This window comes from Camelus ferus, chromosome 21, assembly GCF_009834535.1.
Source record: "Camelus ferus isolate YT-003-E chromosome 21, BCGSAC_Cfer_1.0, whole genome shotgun sequence".
NCBI classification, from domain to species: Eukaryota; Metazoa; Chordata; class Mammalia; order Artiodactyla; family Camelidae; genus Camelus; species Camelus ferus.
Window position 1 is genome coordinate 4,279,534 of NC_045716.1, and position 24,248 is coordinate 4,303,781.

General features: G+C 53.9%; 1 protein-coding gene across 2 annotated transcripts in view; it reads right to left on the reverse strand.

The window, feature by feature from the left end:
- The window catches only part of QSOX1 (quiescin sulfhydryl oxidase 1), a 38,536-nt gene extending 14,300 nt beyond the window's left edge, over positions 1-24,236 (reverse strand). Inside the window, exons 1-6 of one of the 2 annotated variants that reach the window (XM_032463611.1) lie at positions 23,896-24,236; positions 14,594-14,694; positions 6,448-6,493; positions 5,815-5,917; positions 3,425-3,515; positions 1,274-1,419 (exon numbers count right to left, since the gene is read on the reverse strand). In XM_032463611.1, coding sequence (XP_032319502.1) covers positions 1,274-1,419; positions 3,425-3,515; positions 5,815-5,917; positions 6,448-6,493; positions 14,594-14,694; positions 23,896-24,157 — 749 coding nt within the window. In that variant the 5' untranslated portion in view covers positions 24,158-24,236. The remainder of the gene's footprint in view (positions 1-1,273; positions 1,420-3,424; positions 3,516-5,814; positions 5,918-6,447; positions 6,494-14,593; positions 14,695-23,895) is intronic. The other variant, XM_032463612.1, reaches the window with a different exon arrangement.
- Positions 24,237-24,248: the final 12 nt, after the last annotated feature.

Consider the following 24,248-nt stretch of genomic DNA (forward strand, 5'->3'; position numbering starts at 1 on the left):
TGGGCCCTCTGGGGACAATGGGACTTCTGCCCAAGGACTGGATGATGGGTGTAGCGACCCTTCCTGGAGACCAGAGGTGCAAAGTGGCAGGGCGCCTCCAGGAAGCTCGCAAGCCTGCTCCAAAGTACCATAGGTGACATCACTCCCCAGGACAGTCAAGGGAGGTTGATACGCAGGTTTAAAAAACAGATAGCAATGACAACACCCCAAAGCCACTAAAATCCTCAAATATGTTATAATCCTTTTGATTTTGTTCTCTGTTCTGATAGAGAGGAGTCCTCAAGGGCCAGAGCCGCCTCCTGGTCAGGGCCACCGGAGGGCGGGCTGTGAAGCCTAGCAGCGCGACAGGACACCCGGGGGAGCTGGCATCGGGAAGCACTGCTCTCCCCTCCGCCACCCCGGCCCCATGTCTATCCACGAGCAGATGGCTCCCAAGTGCGTCGTCACAATCAATTTTCCCCTCCACCAACTCCAAGTGAGGAAACAATGCCTCCCCTCCCTGTCCCTGCAGCCAGCTCGCTTCTGTCCCCAGCAGGACTCCCCCTGACAGGGCCTGGCCCGGTGCCGCAGGGTGACGGGGGCCGGCGAGGGCGAGCGGCCGCGCGGCCCAGCCCCGGTGCAGGAGGGCGCTAATGGCCCTGCGGGGCGGCTCCCAGACATCCCGGGCCAGCCTTGGTCTCCCCGGCCCGCACGCAGGGCCCGGCGGACGTCAATCACCTGCCCGGGTAGGGCACCGAGGCACCATCTGGTGCCATTTAACGGGCCATTCAGCAGCGGGAGCCTGACAGGGGCTGCGGCTGGCCAGATTGTTTTCTCTTGGCATTTTGGAACTGGCTATTGTCTGGCTCCTAATGAACTTTTCTGCAATTAGAAAACCAAAGGGAGGGAGGGTCAGGCATATCTGAGTGCTTGCCAGGCCCGCAGCCTGCCAGCGAGTCCGTCTGTGAGGAGACGAGGATGGGGGAAGAGGGCCAGGGCCGCGGTGGGGATGGTGCAGAAGCGCCGGGACCCGGAGTGCGGGAGCCGGGTAGGGATGGGGGGCGGCCGGGGAGGGGGCGGCGTCCTGGGCCCCGCCTCCTGGCTGCAGAGGCCCTGCCCACCCCCGCAGGCAGACATCCGCTTCTCCTGCAGAGGGCGCTCCTCGCCAGCCCATGGACTCCTCGGGTGACTTGCAGGAGACTGTCAGCCCCTATGAAAGGCTGGCAGCCTCTCCAGGTAGGAAGAAAAGGAGGAACAGCAGGTAGAGGGGAGAGGCAGGCAGAGAGACACTCACACGGGGATCCGGGAGAAAGAGCCGTTCCGAAACAGCAGGTAGCAAGATGGGAAGTCGGTGACACCAAACTTGTTCACCACGGCACGCTCTGTGTTCAGGACCCTGCGCACCGCTATGCCTTGGCGCTGGGACAGGTCCAGAGTCACCTGCAGAGACAGTAGGGCATCTGGAGCGGGACAAGCCATTGGGCAGAGGGAGTCCCAGGCAGGCACCTGGGTGCCGCTGTGCTCTATCCAGGCTCTAAACCTTTCAAAGAGTAGACAGACTCTTGTAATGAATGTCTCCTGCCACCAACCGCATCTACCCCATGGTAGGAGAGCACCCACTGCCTGCTTGAAACTGTGCAGACCACACATCTTGGATCTCCTAGGACAGTCCCGATTTAATATAATTTTCTTTCCAATGAAAACAATTTGTAAAAGGCATAACAAAATGTGGTTTCATTTTTGCTCTTTTATCTGTAAGGCTTTCTATCTATAATACAAACCAGAAAAACATAGATATGATGATTTTATTTTTAGGAGGAATTAAGGAGAAATATAATATTAGCTAGTACTTATTGAGTATGTATTATATTCTGTATATAGATTGCCTCGTTTAATCTTCAAAATAGCACTTACTATGAACTAGGGACAGTTACTAGGAGATCAAACGAGGTGGCAGTGTATACCATGGCTGCTTGGGTGTGAATCCTGGCCCCACCAGACTAAACCTCTACCAGCCTGGATTCCCTTACTTGAAAAGTTGTAATAATAACAATACCAATCTCTAGGGGGCTGTGAAGAGGATTGAATGGGTTAATTTTTATCCAAGTGCTTCTAACAATGACTAGCAAATAGTAAATATGTAAGTATTTGTTTAAAAAAATAAAATTCCTACTGTACACTAGACACAAACCCTGAGGCTTAGCAGTGAAATCGTGAGACTAGGTCACACAGGTATATCAAGTGCCTGAGCTGGGCTATAAATCCCAGTTCCATCTGCCTCCAGAGCCGGGGCTTTTAGCCACTGGGCCCTCCAGCATCTCCAATTACCCATTTGCATGGACACGGGGCCCCTGCCCCTGGTTACCAGGGGACTTGGGGGAGGGCAGGGGGAAGAGTTGATTCTAATGAGCATTTATTAATTACCTCTATTGACAGGCTTGACCCCAGGCCTGGAATGGGACCCCAGAAGGTCAGGGTCAGGCACTCCTTCAGCAAAGCTCCCCGCCCCCTCCCACCACCACGCTTCCCCTCTCGGGGCTGAGAGGTCTGGAGACAGCTCAGAGGGCTCAGCTGTGCTTGGTGAGTTTCAGGAGGAAAACCATTCAGGGCCAATAGCGGCGTTTCATTTCATCCCCGCTCTATCTCCTTGCACTGCCTTGGAATGCCTCCCAGGCACTGGCCCATGCCTTCTCTGTCTGCATCTGGGAGAAGCCCAGTACCATGAGGCAGTGAAGGAATGGCAGTCTCCCTACATTAGACTGAGGATGGATCTTTATAAAGCACCTACTCTGTGCCAGCTGCTCAGCCAGGTTCTTCCCCTAAACTGCCTCATCTAACGTTTCCAAAAATGCTCTGAAGAAAGGTGATAATCACCACTTCATAGGGAAATGAGGCTCAGAAACGTTAAGCAGTATGATCACAGACATTTCTCCTAAGTGATGGAGTAGATTCCAACCTGCCTGGTTTGTTTTCTGCTTCACCTGGTGAGGGACCCCATTTCCTCATAAGGGACCGGATGCTCTCTGATGCTCCCTCCCCACCAAATTTTTTCACTCCAATTCTGCAGGGTTGGGGCAGTGTGGAAAAAACATGGGCTTTGGAGGAAGGGAGACCTGGTTTGAAGTCCTGCTCTATCAATTCACTGGCTGCATGATCTTCGACCTGTTATTTGACTACCTTCATTACATGTAAAATTAGCAACTACATGTGTCAGCAATCTAGTGCAATGCTCAATAAACAGCAGCTGTTACCATATTCAGTTTTATTAAGGAAGATCAAAGCAGAAAAGCTTTAGACAGAAAGGTCAAGTGCCTGCACTTCCCATTTCCCCCAGCAGGGGTCAGGCCAGTGCTGGGCTAAGAGGAACACAGGAACAGCCCTGCACTGGAACTCACTGGGCTCTCTCCCAATAGCTGGAGTTGCCGGAACCCTGCGGGCAGCTCACCTCTCTACCCACGTAGGAGCCTTCCTTTTCAAAGATCAGGGCCAGGTACTCTTCACTGTTTCTTGTAAAGAATCCAGTAATCTCCTCCAGCCTGCAAGAGACAATGCTGGCGATCACTCTCCACAGTCTGGCCGTGGGAATAAAGCAAACCTGCAGGTGACAGCAGACGTGGCTGACCCGCCACACACACCTTCGCCTCTGTTTGCACACAAAGCTTCACAAAAGTCTCTTCATGCCAGGCCTCCGGCCAGAGTAAACCAGACTTTCACTCTCAAAAGACTCTGCCTGTTACCTAAACTGGTTCTTCATTTCACCCACCTGTTTGGGGTATTGTTTCAGAGCCAGCAGGGAGTGTAGGCGGCCTGGGGAGGGGACCTGGGAAGGCATGCTCTGAAGCTGTCTCTATGCTCTGGGTAAGGCCCAGGCTTAGAGGGCAGTTTTCATTGGACCCCTAAGAGACTGGTGTTTACTACCAGCCAGGCACACGCTGTGATCTGTGCCAAGTCACTACCAACTGGGAGGTTTGCTGTTTCCTCTCCTGGAGCAGGCATAAAAAAGGAATGAAAGGATCAGAAAGTCCTCAGGGCAGGAGATCTTAGAAGTCATCTAATCTACCCTCCTTATTTTAAGACGTGGAAACTTGGGCCCCAGGACAAAGGTGGAAATTAATAAGAAGGCAAATGTTATTACCCACCCCCAAATCAAAGAATTCAGATACAAGTGATTTTCAAAACCAAGAGTTTCAACAGAAAACAATTGCATAATATAAAAATGATATTTCCTTATTCCAATTAAAAGCAGAACATCAGCAGACGATTATTGGGACATGGCATCTTCTTTTTATCCCCATCCTGATGACCCATGTCCCACCTCTGGATCCAGTGACAAGGCAACAGTCACCTCCAAACAGAAGGCACAGCACAGGCCAATGAAGCCCAGCCCAGGGATCGTACAAATGGATATGCTAGTGAGGTGGGGGCCAGAGTGTACCCTAGTGGGTGGTGTCATGGATACCGACAGCTTCTGGGGTGGTAGTGGGTGGCCTCTCAACTTCACCAGATCTCCCCTCGGAGGGCAGAAGAGCAAGCCCCATGAAGCAGCTGTCCCTGGAGCCCATCCCCGACCCCATCCACTCCCGCCCGGACTTCTCGGACAGGCGTCCGCCTTTCATCACACAGCTCTGCCTCCACCCTGAAGCTCTTTAGAAGGACCACTTTGAGAGAAGATGGCGAGTTTACCTGCTTGGTTGCTTTTGAGATTCCCTCTGGGCTGAAAAGGCACCATGAGGGAGGTGTGGGTGTAGGAAAGAGAGAGACAGAGACAAGGTCGTTGAGAAATGGAAGTAGTAAGGAGCAGGGGTGTTTCCTGAGGGATGGGGTCTGGCTGTGGAGCTCCAAGCCGCACCAAGACTGTACACCAGGTCCAGGGGCTCCGCGAGGCCCTCTGGGAGGATGGAGAATTGGGGAGGATGATAAAAGAATCATTGTGAGTTGGAACCAACTGCCACTTGGAAACAATCTCTCAGCAGGGCTATGGCTTTCAAGACACCAGCACACAAACTTATAGGGCCTTGAGCACCAGTGCCAGCTTCTCGGCACCTGGAACCCCCGCTGTGTTCTGTGGCTGGGCTCCCTCTAGGAGTCCCAGGTGGTGCTTGGGTTTGTTCCTTCTTGGCCTCTTAAGGTGGGCTTTTCTCCTGCCCAGAATTCTCACCCAAAAGGGCAGGACTTCATGTCTTCAGTCTACCTGTCCCCTCTCTAGGAGAGTTAGGGCAAGAGACCGCGCACCTCATTGTCCTGATTGCCTAGAACAGAGGCAATCCTAGAAGCCTGCCTGGGAGGCAGACACAGGACGTCAGCTGGGAGTAGAGTCACCTCCCCATCCCCCAGTCACAGCCACTGCTCAGGAAAGGGCCACCTTCACTTTACAGGGCTTTGTGCTCCTCAGCCCCCCATCCCCTTTCCTCTAAAGTGCATCTGGTCTCCCTTTCTCCTCTCCATGCCCACCCTTCTCAGTGACCCTTCCTGGGTGAGATCATGTGAAATCTTGCTGCATCCCCCAAATGTACCTGAGCACAGGCTGTAAGCAGCAGCAGCAGGTGTGACCCAAGAAGCCCTGCCGTCCTCTCCTTCCCAGCCAGTGGGATGGGCCCTTGTACTCCCGACAGCCTCAGGAAGCTGGGGCTCCTCGGGTAGGACCTCCTACTCCTGCACTGGGAAGCCCTCCCCCAGCTGCTCCAAGCGGCCCCAGGGTCTGGCCCACTGGGACGTCTGCTACACAGGCAACAGGAAGAATCAACCTGGTCCCCGGCCCTGCTGTCCCCGCCGCCCTCTCTGGGTCAGGCCTGTGACCCTGCCACACTGCCCCGGGCCTGTCCCAACCCCCAGTACCTGGCAGGTTCCAGTGGGGGACAGGCGGAGGGCCACGTGTCACTGTGGGACTCCAGGGCGTCAATGAGCCTCTCCCGCAGCGTCTGCACATCGGCACCAGCCACTGGAAGGGAAGGTGGACACGGGAGGGGTGTGAGGAGGGGAGAGCGAGCCCCAGCACTCCCGCCGGCTTCCCTCACAGAAGCAGAGGGCCCAGGGTGCGAGCTAGTCCTGGGCGGATCAGAGCAGTCAGTCCTCCTCTGCCCAAGGCAGGTGGGGGGGGCGCACCCCAGGGGCCCTAAGCACTGCAAGGGGACCCGTCCCTCAGGGCAGGAGACAGTCCCTCAGACCTGGGCCCCAAGGGCCCTCCCCACGCGCTCTGGCTGCCCCTGTGATGCCAGCCCCGCTTTGACATGAACAGCTATTCCAGGAACGCGGGACCCTCCTCCCTTCCCAGGACGGGTCCGAACGGAAGGGATTTTTCAGCCTTGTTTCCCCAGAGGCATCCACCAGGCTGGCCGGGAAGGACACTTCTAGGAAAACACAGATTTGGCTGTCACGTGGGGAACTCCTCACCCCACGAGAAACCCAGGTGAAAGAGGGAGAGGAAGATGCTGACAAGACCAACGGGCCCACGCGAGCGGGGACACCCACCTGACAGAGTAGCTCCTGAGCCGTCCTTGGAAAAGGCCTTAAAGAACTGGAAGCAAACATACAGGCCAGAGTCAGTGATCCACACAGAGCCCAGCACAACACCCGGCCAGACGGGTCTGCATTTGAGACCCAGGAAGGGGACGGCTGTAGGGGAATCACCCAATTTTTGTAAGCCTCAGTTTCTTCATCTGTAAAGTGGGAACAGGAGGTCTCTGCTCTTGCAGGGGGACACTGGTTCCTCCCCCTCGGGTCCCCACGCCCGATCCTAGCCCCCACAGCCCCGAAGCACCCAGGGAGCTCAGACACTTCACTAATGGTGGGCTGTTTCTACAAAGCATTGGCACCGAGCACGTAGTTACATAACTGGAAAATAGTTATTCTGTGAATGAATGATGTAGATCCATGTGAAAAAATAAAATGAAGTCATTTCATACCTCACCCCCCCAACACAGAAAATGTTAGCTGCCCTCTGAGGTGATCTGTCCTTGCCTCTTATCTTTGAAGTGGGGCAGGGAGGCTGGCGTCTCTGGCCACTGAGGACTCCTGGCCTGGCTCAACAGACACTCCAGAAAGGAGGGGTCTCCAGTTCGGTGCTGTTGAGGGGTGGGCCTGAGCCCCTGAAGAGACCTTGTTACAGATGGTTCAGTGTAACTTTTTCCCCATATCATTGACACCCAGGCCCAGTCTGTCACCTCCCTGGGAGAGAGGACAGAGAAAACAGAGCACAACTCCTTAGAATCTGAGCTCCTGTCTCAGTGGTAAGCACTGCCAGAACGCTGGCCTGTGCTCTCCTGGGCTCAGGAGGGAACCGAGTTCAGCTGTCCTGTCAGACGGCCCCTTAACTGCCTGGGGAAGGGCCTGTAGGCTGGGAAGAGGCCTCTTCCTGAGGCCTAACTTCAGGGCCACCTGTACCCATCTTGGGCCTCTGCCTCCAACAGTGTGGCCATTTGGCCTTATCCCAAGCCGGTGGCTGAGTGTAGGCCCTGGGGTCTAGCTGACCTGGCTGACTGCACTATGCTCTTGCTGTGTGACCTTGGGCAATCAATTAACCTCTCTGAACCTTCTCATCTTTAAGATGAGGATGATACCATCTACCTTGGAGAGTTGCTATGAGGATTCAACAACAATACATCTAAAGTGCTTAGCATGGCACCTGGTGCCTACAGTAAGAAATCAATAAATGTTATCATCATTATTCCCTTCCCCTGATCCTACCTTTTAAACACCAGGAAACAATGATCAGCTAGATTTGTTTGTTTCAGCCATTTGTAGGCAGAAAACTAAAATCTGGGGGCCAGCTGCCCCCCTTTCCCACAAAGATGCAGAGAAACTGCCCACTTCTCCCCACCTGCAACCTTCTCCTGCTGCCTCTGACCTCACCTGGACCCTGACTCCTGCTCACAGCTTTATTCTCTCTCTATTTAGAGCAGTAATATAAACTTTTACTCTGGGTGAAAACCATCCACTGATACAGGTCATGTATATTCATAAAGTGTTCTCTGCAGTTACTGAACACGTTATGAATTAATAAAATTATGTTATCCTCATGCTTGTAAAAACGAGCACAGATTTCCTGGATTGTGGCTTGAGATCAAGCAGATAAAGCACATTAAGGCAGTTATGGACCAATGTTGTTTCTCAGAAACAAAATGAAAGATGCACCTATCTGGGGGTTGGTTTGCTCACAAATAGTAACCCAGAGGAAGATCTTTATATCTGCAGCTTTTCGCAGTGACAGTGCCCTGGCTTCTGTACAGACAGAACAGACTTCGACTTGCTTCCACAGACATAAAAACACTGACATCATGCGGCCTTAAACCACGTGGCTTTCCCATAGCTGCTACAATCGCCACTGTCAGTTACTGAAAAGTAGCACGGTAACTCTTCTTCTCCAACCATCAGGTCACCCAAATCTGAGTAGGTGCCATATTCAAAGGGGCTGGCATTACCTCCATCAAACAGTGGCGTCCCCAGACCCCGCTGAGCCCCGGGCAGCGTGGAGATGGACAGGAGCCTCTGTTAGGGGAGGGCAGGAACTCTGAGAGCTCCCCTCCTTCACGAGATGCAGGGCTACAGGGACGGCCTCCCACCTCCCTCCAGTTGCTTCTGCCATGCAGCCTTCCCTTCTGTCCCCAGAAGCTTCCCAGCCACCTTCCAGAACACTGTCTCCCCCTGAGCTCTGGTTCCCTCACCGCACACTCCATAGAATGTTTTCCTATCAGTTAATTTGTCTTCTTTCTCCTTATCTGCCAGCTCCTTCCTATGTCTACAAATAGATTCAAATCCTCCTGAAGGTAAAAAAAAAAAAAAAGAAAAAGAAAAAGAAAGGACAGGAAGGGAAGGAGGATGGGAACAGAGAGGCTGGCCCTCCTTCAGTTGCTGCATGTCCCCTGTCTATCCGCTCTCACTCCCCGGACGTCCTCTCTCTCCCTTCCCATGAAACGGGCTGTGGCTCATGCCCCCACCACGCAGCCGTGACTGCTCTAGGACAGCCCAGCTGCCCTTCTCTTTGGCGGGTCCCCTGACCCTCCGGCCCCTCCTGCTCTCTCTGCAGTATCTGACGCTGTCGCAGCCTGCTTCTCCCGCCTCGGCCGGGGTTTGTCATTTTCTGTGCCACATCTTCCCAGCGCTCTCCTTCTGTGCCTTCATGCCACCGCCCTCCCGTGGTTTGCCTGACACTTCCCAGCCTTCTTGGCCACCTTCACAGCCTTCCCCTCACCCTTGTCCCAGCCTCGCCCTGGACTCCTCTCCTGTGCTGTGGCCCTTGCCATCTCCTGTCCCCAATCTCTTCTCCAGCCACAAGTCAGGTCATGACACTCTTCTGTTTAAAAAGCCCTGGGAGGCACTGCCACAGATGAGGGGCTCAATCTGTACTACTGAATGAATAAGTGAATGAATGGGTGAACGTACAGACCCGTCGTTTGCCTCCCTTGTCAAAGTCGCCTACTTGGTCTAAACGGTTTGTGATCTGAACCATCTGTCTCAGGCCCTCTCCTGTCTTAACTTCTGTTGCTTCCAGATGTCAGGGGACCCTCCCCCAGTAAACACACTCTCCAAGACTGAGTCGCACCTCCCCCAACCTGTTTCTCCACCTGTGTTCCTTATCTCACGAGTGATCATTCTCCTCCCTGTCACCCAGACCAGCAGCTCCCTCTCCCACGACCCCATCACCCAGTCAGTCGACAGGTTCTCCCAAATTGACCTTTGTGATCCTTCTGCAGTCTCTGAGACCAGTTGCCTTATCTAGACCAGGACCTACTTTCTGGACTCCTGCAATTGTCTCCACCTGTGCTGCCCTCACGACCTCAGCAATGTTAACATGCTCTATCTTTTCATTCTGCAGCCTCACTGCCACCCTGCTTAGGTCTCTAAGGGATTATTCTGGTCTGATCATGTCACCCTCTCCTCAAATCCCTTCCACAACTCCCCACTGCCAGTGAATAATGGCCTTCCAGGGTCTGACACCACTTACCTCCCACTGCCCCTCAATTCCCTTCATTTCAGCTACGGTGGACTTGAACCTGAACATTCCACCCATCCACCTCCCACCTGGGAGGGCAGGACCATAGCTTATTCAACCCTACAAGCCCCACAGCGCCTGGCACAGTGTCTAAGACGTGGAAACACTCAAAGGACATCTGTTCAGTTGAACAGAGAATCTCTGCCCTTTGATCATCTTGGAAACTCATGTAAAAATCACATCAAAATCGAGTCAGGGCACATTTTTGTCCTCTTATTAATATGCATCCTTGTTAAGTCAGCTGTTGGAGGCGTATGCCCTACGCAAGAGAAAACACCACCACTCCTTGGAAACCGGCAATTAAAGCTCCAGCAGTGAGCTTTCTTTCCTCCAGAAGTCAGTGCCCGGTCCCTTTCCTCTCAACACTTTACACAGGAGCTTCTGCCTTCCCCATCCGTGAAGACTCTCAAATCCTCCACGTCTCCCCACAGGCTGGTGGCCAGACAGCATTGGGCAGAACTTTACCAACCTATCCAGCAGCAGCCCCACTCCCGGGGGTCAAGTAAGGCTAAACAGAAAGCACACTTTCCAGTGGTGACCGTCAATGGCATTGAATCCAAGCTCTTAAAACAAGTTTTAAGAAAAATGATCTAGTCTCCAAATGTCTTCTAGGCCTGCAAGGACCTACAAGCTTAAGCATTCCTACCTCGTGGACCGTCAGTGGAGGAGATGCCTGGGAGAGGGCAGGTGACTGCTGAGAGGAGGCCTATTTCCTTTTTCTAGAGAGAGGCAGGAGACGTCTTTCTGAGTCCTGTCCCCTCCCCGACATCTCACCATCTAGCAAGAGCCACATAAAGTAACAGCCCAGGCTCCGTACTCCCCATTCCCAGCCTTGAACTCAAGGACATGCCTTCACTGGGCTCCCTCCTTCCGGAGCCCTGCCTCAGGCCTGCACAGGAGCCTCTGCTCCAGCCAGACCAGCCTTCTCAACACACCGTGGAGCTCCGCCCACATCCTCTGCTCTGACATCCTCCCCTGCCCATGCCCCTCCGCTCTCCTAGCCAAACCCTATCCATCCTTAACACCACGTGGAAGCCCCCCTCCTCTCACATGCATGCCTCTCTGATGTGGGTGTGAAAGAGCTCAGTGAGGCCAGGCAGACCCCTCCCAGTGTTCACATGTGCACGTCCCTCCCTGCCTGCCAACTAGCTGGGAAGCTCCACCTGCCCCTGTGCACAGCACTTTCCTGCCTGGCTGGCCTCGCATATGTTTCTGGCCATGGCTTATGTGCCTGGCCTCTGTGTGATGGAGAGCACAGGGCCGCACCCCCAGCAAACATTCACCCAACAGCGGCTGATGGATGGACTGCTTCAAATGCGGTAGCACACAGGGGCCACCACGAGCCCAGAGGGCAGCAGGAAGAAAGACAGCTAATGTTTATGGAACTGTGAGTGACGCCACAGTGTCTCTCACTTCACACTTGGCAACAATCCCGTTAGACAGACAGTATCATCTCATTTCTCAGACAAGGAAACTGAGGCCTGTGGCTGGGGCACTGTTAAGTGACTTCCTGAGTCACTGTCAGTGAGCAGTGGAGCCAGGATATGGACCCACATCAATTACCTCCTCAGAATCTTGCAAAGGGAGGACATCCGCCCTCTCCCACCCCCATACTGCTGCTTCCTATAAACTCGATCCCAACCAGGTCTTTGGCTACACACAGTCCTGTACCATTACCCACTGAGGGGTATTCCTGGGGCCCATGGCAAAGCTCCTCCCCCAGAGGTTCCAGCCTCTGGGCCCCCAAGCACAGCCAGAACCTGCTGCAAGCTAGGCCCGCCCTCTCTCCTGCCCTCTCTCTGTTCCCTTCCAGCTAGGCACCGGCTCCAGTCCTATGGGCCCTGACACAGCCGGCCCGCCCCGCAGGGCCTGGTGTTTGCTCAACAGGCTGGGCTGGTGGAAGCTCACTGTTTGCTCATGGTGACAAGGGGCAGGAGGCAGAGGAAAGGGAAGATGACACATGTCACTGGGGGTGGCCAGACTCTTGCGTGAGCACGTCCCCAACACACCAGCAATGCTCTCTCTTCCCTTGTTCAGCACATGTCCCCATCTTAGAGCTCTCACAGCCGTTATGGGTATGAGCGAGGACAGGCTCCAGTCCCCAGGGGACAGCAGACAGGGGAACGGGGCAGTCTCTCTGGCCTGCTGGCAGCCAGGCCCACCTCCAGGGTCTGCACTGCTTTCTAGGGAGTCCAGCCACGCGGCCCACAGGCACACCCGGCTCCTAGTGGGTCAGACTCTCTGAAGATCTGGAATCTGAGCAGTGCTTTCCAAACACTAGGAGCAATCCAGTGGTGAGTTGTAAAATCAATTTAGTGACTCAGTAGTTTTGAAAAATAAATAGGACAAAATATCAGCGTGTCCTGCACTTACTAAGAATATTGTTCTATGAATCATTTGTTTTAGGGATAGCAGATACAAACCAACTTCTGGAGCTCACTGTAAGTATTGTAGGTCACAATAACAAGTGTTTGAAAGCCACTGTAGCGGGCCTTAGAGCAGAGCCCCGGCTTGAGCCACTAGCACCCTGGACCGGAGCCCCAGGGACAGGGCACCGAGGGCCTCTCCCTGCTGAGCTCAACTGCAGGCTCTTTGGGAAAGGCAGGGAGGGCTTGGCCGTGGGAGGTCACAACACTGGTCTGTGAAGCTCTTAAGAAGTGGACAGGTGACTACCAGCCCAGCTCAGCTCAGCCAGGTGCCACCCTGTATGGAGGCAGGGCAAGGTCAAGGAGACTGGCTCAGGGCCCTCCCAGCTCCCCTCCCACAGCCGGCCGGGCGGTTGGGAAGATGATTAACCACTCGAGGCATTCAGGCTGCGTGTGCTGCGTGACTCGAGCGGGCGCTGAGGAGCCAGATCTCCTGACGTCCCTGGGCCGCTTCCTTCACACCCACTGGGCCCCAGCGTCTCCCAGGCAGAAACAGAAAGCCCTAGATGCCAGGCCTTGGGGAGGCACCACAGGATGTCCTGACCTGGCCATAGGACCAATGTCGACCCGCCTTCCCAGGGGCTGGGCAGTGGCCCGACCCCTGTGCGGAGTCCCCACTGGGAGAAAAACACCGGCCTGTGAACAGAGACTCCTGCTGTCACAGTGGTGTCCCCCCCCCCCCCACCACCACCCCCTAGCCTCCCACGAGGCCGCTGCTGCTGGGCCAGGCTCCGCAGAAGGAACAGAGTGCCCCAGCCTCCCTCAGGGGAGTAATTTTGAATATTTTAAGTTACACATCTCGAGGCCAAGGAGAGGGCAAGGGCTCTGCCGGGAATTCTTTTACTTGAAAGAGATGATTGATAAACAACATTTCCACTGCCACTTCTAACCGATACTGCTCACAACGTGTCCCCAGGCCAGTCTGGCCCCGGCTGAAAGGGGCCTTGGGCCCTGACCCTAGGTGGTAACAGGAGCACAGGAGGGAGCTCCAAGGAGCCATGGCAACCCTGAGCCCAGCAGGACTTCACTGACTGTGAGAACAGAAAGGTCACATGGAGTTAGAGCTGGAAGACGCTGGGGGAGCCTGGAGCCTTGCTCTCCAGACGAATTTCTCGGCGTCATTAGCCTCAGACAGGGCTCATGGCTCTGCCTGGAAACAGAAGCCCCCGTACTCAGAGCTTGTTCCAGGACAGTTTTCAGAGGCATTTCCTGATCATTAATGGTACAGGGGAAACTGCTTTTCTAGATGCCATTCTGGTGGGAGCACACTAATTACTTATAGCTGGAGGTAGAGAGAGCACAATCGGATTTGGATTCTTCCATTTTTCTAAGGGAACTAATTGGATTACAGCCGGGCCTGAGCCCCGGGGAGGGCGCTAAGTATAACGGCATAGCCTTGCTGCTCTGGGCTTCCCAGAGCCTCCGACATGAGAGCCTTGGAAGTTGTCCAGATGTTAATTAAGTGGTGATGCCCCGCGGTGGGCAGGCTGGCAGGCAAGGCACCATCAGAGACCTCGTGCTACTTTCAGAGCCAGGGTGACGGGGCCTCATGTGTTGGGTGTGACGACTCCCATGATGGGGATCCCTGCAGCCTGAGGCATCAGGGTAAGGCTCTCCTGACAGGTCACTTCCAAGCCACTTGGGTTCAAGGCTACTCACCTGATGAGGACGAGGCTTGAGAGTGTTTCTGGGGTCCTTTCCTAGGGGACCATGAGACCCCCCCTGAGTCTGATTCTGCCCACGGATGTGTCAGAGCCTGAACCCTGGTCTTATAGGGTTTAAATCAGCCCTCTAAGGCTGGGAGGTCAGGTGGAAGAGAACTGGAAAGAGGCCCCTGGGAAATGGGAGCTCTCACCAGCCTGGGTGATGATCACTGCACGGCTGAACTCTGCCCATCCCAACACACCCACACAGCCCCTTGCCCTTAGAAACGGGAGAATGTGCCAGACCAAGTGAACCTCTTTCTCTTCTGCTTCCCAATTCATATCCCTTTCTGCCTCTAAAACAGGTGTCTCATCCAGGCACAGTGTTCCAGGGGCTGTGACTTAAACAAGTTGAGCCCAGACGCCTGGGAGGATCCCCCCACCCCGCCCCTCCCAGAGCTCAGCAGCCAGGTGGATGCCAGGGAGGCACGGGGCAGCTGGCAACGAGCCCCAACAGCGCTGTCCCCCAGGCCCGCTCTCCCCTCCGAGTCACACACCCTCACAGTCGGGAAGCCAAGGATGTTGAAGTCTCTGCAGACGGCACTGTTGGTCTCATCCGCACAGTCCAGGACAGCAAGATTCAGGGCTGGCCTCCAGCCTGGAAGGACAAAGAAAAAACGCCCCCCAAAACCCAAGGTAAGTAAGAGGGACTGGCCCCTCTGCCTGCTCACCCTGCCCCCATGGCACCTGCTCCAAACTCTTATGAGAAAGGCCACTGCTTCCTCAAACAAGGACCTCTGAGATAGTCGGGTTATTCTGCCTTTGGCCCATGCTTAGGACACAGTTAAACAGCACCAGCAACCCACTCAGGACAGCAGTGCTGTCTTGTAATCACATCCGTGTTCTGCATTATTCTACAGTGGGGGAGGGGCGCAGGGGCTGGAGGAGCTGAAGAGAGGTGCGAGATGAGCCTGCCCTCCTGGTGAAAGGCCTCTGGGACACTGCCTCTGTCCCCGCTGTCCTCTACAGAGGATCAGTTCTAGATGGGTGAAGAGCAAGCCTCAGGAGTTTAGGATTCCCCAGGGGACCCTTGGTGAAGACTTCTGCAGCCAGAGGAACTGGCAGCCAGCCCAGCTTGGGTGGATGGGACATAGAGTGTTGGGGACTGGCTCCCTGCCAGAGATGGAGGCAGGAAGTCTAGGGGAGGAAGGGGAAGACACCTGGGATCTAGAAGCCACAGCAAAGAAGCCCTGAGGCCAGAATCTGGAAGGAGGTGAATAGCTCTCAAGGCTGGCTGCCTGGGCACCCTGCTCCTTCATCCCAGCCCTAGGCCACAAGCCCTCCCTCGGCTGGAACTTACTGGCAGAGAGAATAATGGCACGGTCCAGGGCCACCGCCCAGGATCTGGGAAACAGAAAACAAACTCATCTACTGGTCAGGCCTCCTGAGCTCTGGTTCCAGCTCAGGTGCCCCTGGAGCACCCACCGAAGTGCCACGTCACAGTGAGGCTGTTCCCGCTGCCGGGGAACATGCACAGGAAGGCCGCACAGATGTGAGGTGGCTATGGACTGGTGCCATGCTGTGTGGCCACAGGAGAGATCAGCCCTGGAGATCATGAAGGGGCCTGGCAGGAAAGGTGGAAATCAAGCAGAGCCTTGACTGTCAGTTGAGGTGACAGGGGACCAGGAAACCAGGGACCCAGGCAAGCAGTTGAGGAGGGGAGAATGGAACAGGCAGACTAAGGACTCTGACAAGACCTGGCGGGGCTGCAGAGGCTGTCGCCAGCTGGGAGTGGCAGCCCAGGGGTTCTGGGCTGACTCCCACAGGACCCCGGAGCACGGGCATCTCTGGGCAGATGAGGGAAGGGGGAAGCCTACCCGAGGGGTGTGGGGGCACATATGCTCCCCAGAGGGCCGTACTCCTCCCTTCTGGAGTACAGGATGGGGTAGGGGTATTTACACAGGCAGCCAACCAGAACCCACTAATTACAGGAGACTAATATCCAAATAACACCCCTGAGACCACAGCTTCGCGAGGACCTTTTACCTCGCCCCAGAACCTGTCCCTTATGACAACTGAAAAATCACTACTTCCGAAGGCATCAGAGCTCCCAAGAACCTTTTATGCCCAGCGGAGGAGTGTTACCCTCACTTCCACGACAGACACACGAAGAGCCAGGATACCTCCCAGACACCCCTGACCCATCACCATCCCTCAAAGGAAAGGTTCCGAAGGTTCAGAGCAACTAAACTGGTCCTTCTTTGGGCGACACAAGGGAGGGGCTTTGGGGCTGTGAGGCAGGCTGGCTGTCCCTCCTCCTCCTCTCCTTTCTTGCTAGCAGTCTACCCTTGGCACTGAATCCTGGCATGAGGGACGCAGTGGGGACAGGGTGGGCTAGTGGGTGAACGGAAGTGTTCAGCAGAGACTGGTGAGCCACATCCTATGATGCCATTTCCCCAACACTCCCGACCCCTCACCTCAGCAAACCCCTTCTGCGGAGCTCTCCGCTCCCCTGGCACAGGAGGGCAGCGTTTTGAGCTGCAAATACCTGCCAGCCCAACTGGCCCGTGTCCTTCAGCTTTACATCCAGCTGGCAGGGCAGCCTGTATAAACACAGCTGCGGGCAGCGGTCAGGGTCTGCTCCACACCAGGCTTGGACAGCATCCCTCCCACCCTTCCTGACACTCTGCTCTCCCCCCACAGTCAGCACCACGTGGGAGGGGCAGAGTCAGGCCGTCCAGCCACACGGAACCGCTGATCCCAGCCAGCTTCCGTGTCCTGTCCATCTTCCCTCCCAGGTCTCTTCCTGCCCACGCCCACATCTCCTCTCCCTGCTCCTACATTCTCTACCTCTAACCACCCTCCTAGTGAGCTAGTGCCGGGTTTCTTAGGACAGCACCTGTCCAGATGAAATGTCTTATTTCCCTCCTGGCCGAGGTTCCAGTATGCTCTATCGGTAGCCTACCCGGTCCCCGGTGACCTTTTCCATCTGTGGATCTGACTGCATCACTCTCTACTCAATATTCTTTGATGGCTCCCATTGCCTTTAGAAGAAAACCTGCAGGCCTAAGACCATTCTTGATCTGGTCCCTCCCCACCCACCCAGTCTCCTCGTAACTTCCCCCAATTATGTTCCAGGAATCCTGTGGGTCTTCTTCCTTGAAAGCACAATGCTTGTCCAGGCCACTCCCACAGCCACCCTTACCCACCCAACAAACTTCCGTTTGTCAGGTACGACTCAGTCTGAACAAGATTCTTCCCCAGGAAGAGTTGCCTTCCAAGCGCCAGGCTCAGGCCCTGTTCTTGTTTCTACCACTCGGTTACAAACCTGTCCATCCCTAAGTGTCTCTTCGTTCTCACATCCTCACTGCCTAGCTTCACCACTGTCCTGCGCACAAGAGGTGCTCAGTGACTACTGTCTGAATGAGACAGTCCACCCAGCCCAGGGGCTGCTCTAGTGTTGGAGCATCTTCTCTCAGCCTCAGTCTGTCCTCAGATCCAGGTAGGGGGTGAGGCTAATGCCAGTCACCTGCCAATGCAGGAGAAGCGAGCTGCCCAGGGGCAGGGTTTTGCCTGGATCACAGCAGAGCACCCCAGGCCTCCGTTCTATGACTTCTCCCTTGCCTGGAGGCAGGGAGCCCAAGGGAGGATGGGAAACACAGGTCACCCCACAGAGCCATCTGGCACATTCCAGGCTTGGCTGCTTTGGTTCTGCACCCAGGGCTCTGGTCACTTTGTTTGGGGAGACCCACAGGAGAGGCCAGCTGTTCTCAAAAGTCAGTAAATCGATTAGACATACGGGTGGCAGAGAGGCAAGCTTATGTCCCTCCACCAGTGAGGGCCCCTGGCAGCGGCTCTCACAAGGCCAACTTGGCAGGGTGACCAGGGACAGCAGGCCTCAATCGCTCCTGTCCTCCCTGAGAGAGCAGGCACCATCCCTCGGGCCAGAGGGATGACTGGGGCACGGAGACTCCAGAAACGGGAGGGGAGAGGACCGAAAGCTAGCGTCCAGTGAGCTCCGGGCCACACTCTAGACTTTCTCACTCCACCACCCCATTGGGGGTGGCCACCATGTCCCCCACTTTACAAATGACAACAGAGACCAAGAGGTCTCCAAGTTGTCCAAGGGCTACCAGACTCAAAACCCACTTTCTTCCCTCTGCCTCACCAGGGTCACACGCTACCTTTATATTTTTGCTGTCTGCTCCAACCACAATCTTTCCGGTGAGAGAAAGAATGGTATAAACAGTCTTATCTTCTAGTTACATACCATTCTCTGTAACCCACAGCAGTCGGTCAGGATCACAGACTCAGCCCTTTCTTAGATGAGGATGATACCGCGCACACAGAGGGTTTACCGAGTGCCTAATTTACATAGTTTAGTGCCTGCAGCTACACTGTGAGGAAAGTAAGAAGGAATTTTTCCTTTGCCCGGCTTTCCTGGACTGTAAAATAGAGATCAGATAACTGTGCCCAAGGCACATAACTAACCAGCAGTGAATGCGGGATCTGAACCCAGGATTTGAGCCTCCCTGCTGGTCTCAAGAGGGCCCGGGACACAAAAGAGAGAAGCTCTGTTGCTTCCCAACCAGGAAACTCAAGAGGCGGTGGGTGGGGTGGGCGTTAGTAATGGGGGACAAGGGGGAGCTGATGCCTGGGAATTCTCAGCCCCTGGCTCCTGGAAGGTCTTTGATTCCTCTTTATGCCTTGATTCCCGGGACCTCTGTGAAACAGAACATGCCTCCTCTTACCAGCCTCAGCCCCAGGGAGAGGTGGAGGGGGAGACTGGGGCCAGTCAGGTGCTGGGAGATTCCTGGCTGAGGAATGTTTCTCAGGAATATCAATGTCAATACCTTAATGAGCCATAATGACCTACAAAGATCTGGTCCGACACTAATCACGGCGGGCCTGACTATTCATCATGCTAACAGTACCGGGAACAGAGAGCACCCTTATCTGGGTGCTCCACTGCTAAAGCAAAGCTGCATTTCAAACGAAGTGCACTGCTGTCAAAAGAGGCACAGAACTGGGTGAGAGAGGCTTTTTAAAGTGACTTACTACCACAGCCTGCACACCTGACACCAAAAGAATCAGCAGGCTCTTGGGGAGGAAAAACTTTCCTGGTGCAATTACTGCACCAGCGAAGTAATCTCTCCACCGGCAACAGAGTAAATGAGCAAATGGAGGGGGGAGGCAGGGAGGCAAGCGTAGGTGGGACAGCTGTGGGCTTTGGGGTGGTGGGGGAGGGGACACGGTGATGAAGGGGGATGGGATCCTGCTGGAGCCACAGGCAGTGCCCCCACCCCCACTCACAAGGCCAGGAAGGGGCACTAGACTCAGAGTCACAAGATTTGCTTATAGCTATTAGTGGTCAAAGCACCATCAGCTCCACATGTCCCCTCTCTGGGCCTCAGTTTCCCAGGATGGAGGTCTCTCAAGTCCTATCCAGCCCTCTCTGACAACCACTCAGGTGCTGGACGGCAAAACACTCTTGCCAAGAAGGGACGTGAGGCCTCTGAGCATTAAGCAGCCTGGTCCTCTGCTAAGGCAGACGCCGGACCCTCCGCAACCACCAAGAGCCAGTCGGGTTGAGAGACATCTCTGGGAACCCTCCCGGCACAGGGAGTTGGCCAGTGCTACGCCGTCACCATATCCCTTCCTCCTTGTTGCGGGCAGGCTTCTGGGCAGTGAGGTCATGACATGGACAAAATGCCTTCCCTACCCCTCACACCCGGCTGACACCCCAGGTCTGAGTCAAGAGGAGCCACAGCAATAGCAGAAGGCCTGGTTACTCACAGCCTCATCTGGAATCCCTCGAGGCTCACAGCATTGGTCTGCCTGAGTGTTCAGTGGCTGCTACCCTGGACCAGGCCCTGTGCCAGGACCGCAGGGGTACAAGCAGGACAGGTGAACCATGCCCTGGGAAAGAAAGGGGGGCAAACCCACACTGCTCACTGTCACTCAACATCCCTGCCTTACAAACCTCATCTCCACGGCTCTGCGCAGGCCAAAACTTCTCCCACCTGGAGTATCCTTCCTCCTCCCCCAACTCTCCACCTGCCCAGGCTCTGGAGAGGCAGAAAGCTGGGCTCTAGAACCTCCTCCAGCATCTATGTACACTTAATCAAGTTACTTATCTGTTAAAAAAGGCTATCTATTGCTCAGATGTTTTTCACAAAGATTATATATAACAGTGGCCTATAAAGGCCCTTACCTCAGTGCCTGGCGTAAGGCAAGTGTGTAGTAAGTAACTTCCTGGATGAAGGCCTTTGGTGACCAGGCTGTGACTTTCTCTTTCCCTGAATTCCCACAACAGGAAATGGCTGAGCTAACTTCTTTGACCCTTTTCAAACACAGCTTCTCATCGGTGCCAATTTCCCTGCTTTGTGATGTGTATTTACTCAATAGTAATGTAAACAATGCTTTGCACACAGAGGTCACTCAACAAATATTTGCTGATTGATTAGCAAGTGAAGTGGACTGAAGGTCTAAAATGAACACAATCAATTTCCCAAACATATTGTGAGGCAGTAAGAGCTGCTCTGGAATAGGAAGGAGTGAGCCAGGTCATCAGAAACAAGTGTTGGGCCCCAGGGTAACAACTGCCCCAGAGAACCTAGCCCACAGCTACTGAAGAAATGAGCCCTGGCCAATCAGATTAAATGCCTGAGGCCAGCTGGGCAGGACTGAAAAATTCTTCTCTCCCCCCAATGACCTTCCATCATCTCACAGCTCCCACCCAAGATGCCCATACCAACGGCAGAGGGCAGGGGCCACAGGCCCACGGTGGTGTGAGGGCAGCCCTCTGCTGGCCCACAACCAAATGTTCTCAAGGACCCTCAGAATGCAGAGATGTTGATGGGTCTCGCCAGGGAACACCCCTTGGATGGGAGTGGAAGCATTCCTTATCACTGCAGGCCAACACCAGAGCTGGCCAGTGCCCTCCCCCGACATCTTCTTGCTCAGGGGACTGACACCCAATGGCTCATGGGAGACCTCCAGTTTTCACCTAAACCTCCCATTTCTCATGGGCCGTGGTTCATCTCCACAGACATTTTCCTTTCTGAGGTTAAGTTTTAATTTTGCTTTTTTTTTTTTTTTTTGCGGGGGTGGGGGGACTGTCATTCCATGCACTGGAGAGAAGACTCCTTTGGGAAGTGGCAAACCTCAAGCAGGAGCAGGTTGGGTCAGTACCTGGATGTACAGTTCATTGGAAAATTCTGGGTTGCAAGAGGCCAAACTCATGAGTCAGATGTAAGCTAATCTTTCTGTCCAGCACTCTCCAGATACAAGAATCTTCTAGGTTGAGTCCATCAGCAGCCATTAAGGACCTCTTATGGCCTCAAAGTGGAAACTGATCTAGGGATTTTTATGATGTTCAGGCCCACAGTGTCCCTTGAACACCTAGGTGTTTCAAGTCCACATTCTTCCTACCTCCTGCCCTGATCAGATGTGTTGACATCACTGAAATAGTGTGAAGAGCTGCTGAGAAATGGCACATTCAGGTGATGGGACCAGAGAGGCATGCAGACAAACGTCACCTTGTAATTTGGAGGGAAAATGGTTTATCAGTTTTGTTTAAAAATAACTTTTCAATGCTCATTATCTCTAATTATCAGAGAAATGCAAATCAAAGTGGCCATCATTAAAAAGTCCACAAACATTAAATGCTGGAGAGGGTGTGGAGAAAAGGGAACCCTCCTCCACTGTTGGTGGGAATGTAATTTGATGCAGCCACTATGGAAAACAGTATGAAGTTTTTTTTTAACTCAAAATAGAGTTACCATATGTTCCAGCAATCCCAATCCTGGGGATACATCTGGAGAATATTCTAACTCAAAAAGATACATGCACCCCAATGTTCATAGCAGCACTATTTACAATAGCCAAAACATGGAAGCAACCTAAATGTTCATCAACAGATGACTGGATAAAAAAGATGTGGTATATATATACAATGGAATACTACTCAGTCATAAAAAAGAACGAAATTATGCTATTTGCAGCAACATGGATGGACCTAGAGATTATCATACTAAGTTAAGTAAGTCAGACAGAGAAAGACAAATATCATATGATATCACTTATACGTGGAATCTGAAAAATGATACAAATGAACTGATTTACAAAACAGAGACAGGCACACAGACATAGAAAACAGACTTTAGGTTACCAAAGGGGAAAGGAGGGTGAAGGGATAAATTAGGAGTTTGGGATTGACATATACACACTACTATGTATAAAACAGATAAAATAATAAGGTTTTACTATATAGCACAGGGAACTATATTCAATATCTTGTAATAACTTGTAATAAAAAAGAATATGAAAAAGAATATATATATATCTGTATAACTGAATCATTATGCTGTACACCAGAAGCTAACACAATATTGTAAATCAACTATACCTCAATTTTCAAAAAAAGTCACACACAAAAAAATAACTTTCCAAGACCATATGGCTAACAGATGGGTACATTTCTTCATCCAGCCACCTGAGGAACCACTGCGCAAACTGCTCAAGGGAAGAGGTAGCCTAAGTTTGAAAACCAACATCTACAAATGCCCTACTCTACTGCAAACAGCTGGGTTTATCAAGCGCACAGCAGGGGAACAATGGTTCCAGTCCTCCTCTCTTCAGGAAGAGGCCAGTTCCCTAAGATGCCCACAGTCCTCATTCAGTGACCACTGAAGGTCAGAGTTTAGCACCACAATCAGGAAGCAGCTCCATTCAGAGGCAGCAAATCAGAAGCAAACCACTACCACTACACCACACCTGCCCCCCAAATACCTACTACCTGGGCTAGGCAGATGTATGACACCACAGGGATCTTTAACTGGGGAAAGGACACTCTGAGATAATGTATGTCAAGGAAGGTGTCTGATGTACCATATAGTAAGTACTCAATAAATACTGATTATTATTGTTGCCATATTTACTCAGCTCCAAATGTTATGTTTTTTAAAATGCTAACATTTCTGTAATATAGTACACTTTAAATCTCTATACATCTATTAGTGGTCGTCTTTTCCCTCTACCTCTCAGGCTTTTAGTAAATGAACGGTGGGGCTCACAACTCTTAGAATCTCTTAGAATCAAGGAAATACGGTATTAGTGGTCAGGCCAATGAACGGGGAAATGGAGCAAGGGCCAAACACCTGAGTCGCGCCTCTGGGTTCATAGGGTTAAAGCAGAAGGATCTGAGAGGGCGCGTGGACGCAGCGAAGACGGAGAAGGGTGTGACCCAGAAGCAAAGGGGCTGGAGGCAGCAGGTCAGGAGAGGCCTGGAGTCGAGTCAGGGAAACTCTGTCTCAAAGACAAGGCTGAGAAAGAGTCTATGGACCAGCTGGGTCAACTAGGGGTGAAGAAAGAGGCAAGGGAGTAGGGATAGGGCAACGGCGGAATAAGTATCAGTTCCTTTTCTCTCCAGCACTGATCTCACCGCAGCTGGGGAACTTGGTAGGAAGAGGGACGGCCACAAGGTTGGACTAGAGGAAGCCATAAGGTGTCACCGAGGAGGAACAAAGGAGACCACGTCGCAGGGATGGGGGCAGTAAGCCGGCAGAGGAGTGACTGGAAAAGAAGAGCAGGTCTGGGTACCCAGGCCGCGGAAAGGGGAGAGAAACTCCGGGCACTGGCCAAGGGGAAAGACAGGGAGAAGCAGGAGCTAAAGATGGAATTAAGGGCCGCGAGACTGGGCGGGGGAGGGGGAGAAGAGGGGGGGCAGAGAGGAAGACAGGCGGAGGTGATGGGCAAGGGGAAGTGGGCGGTGCCGGAGGGGCCTCCGCCGGGCAGGTGGGAGCATCTGTCCCCGTGGGGCGAGGGGAGCGGGCCTCCCTCGCCTCCGGCTTCTCACCTTTGACGTCGTCGGCCAGCGCCTTCCACGTCGGGGCGAAGGCGATGCAGTGTCCGCACCAGGAGGCGAAGAACTCCACCGCCCAGGCGCTGCGGGAGCCCTGCACGGCGCGGTGCACGGTGTCCGCCCGCAGCAGCGTCAGCGGGTCGGAGGCCGAGTAGAGCGCCGAACGCGGGGCCGCGCCAGCGCCGGGTACCGCCAGCAGCAGCAACAGCAGCAGCAGCGACGGCGGCGGCCCAGAGCCGCGGCCGCAACACCCCATCCTCGGCGACTGCGCCCACCACCGCGCACAAGTTTCGGATGAGTTGGTGTCGGGCGGCACCGCGGCACCTACTGCCTCCGTCGGGAGGCGG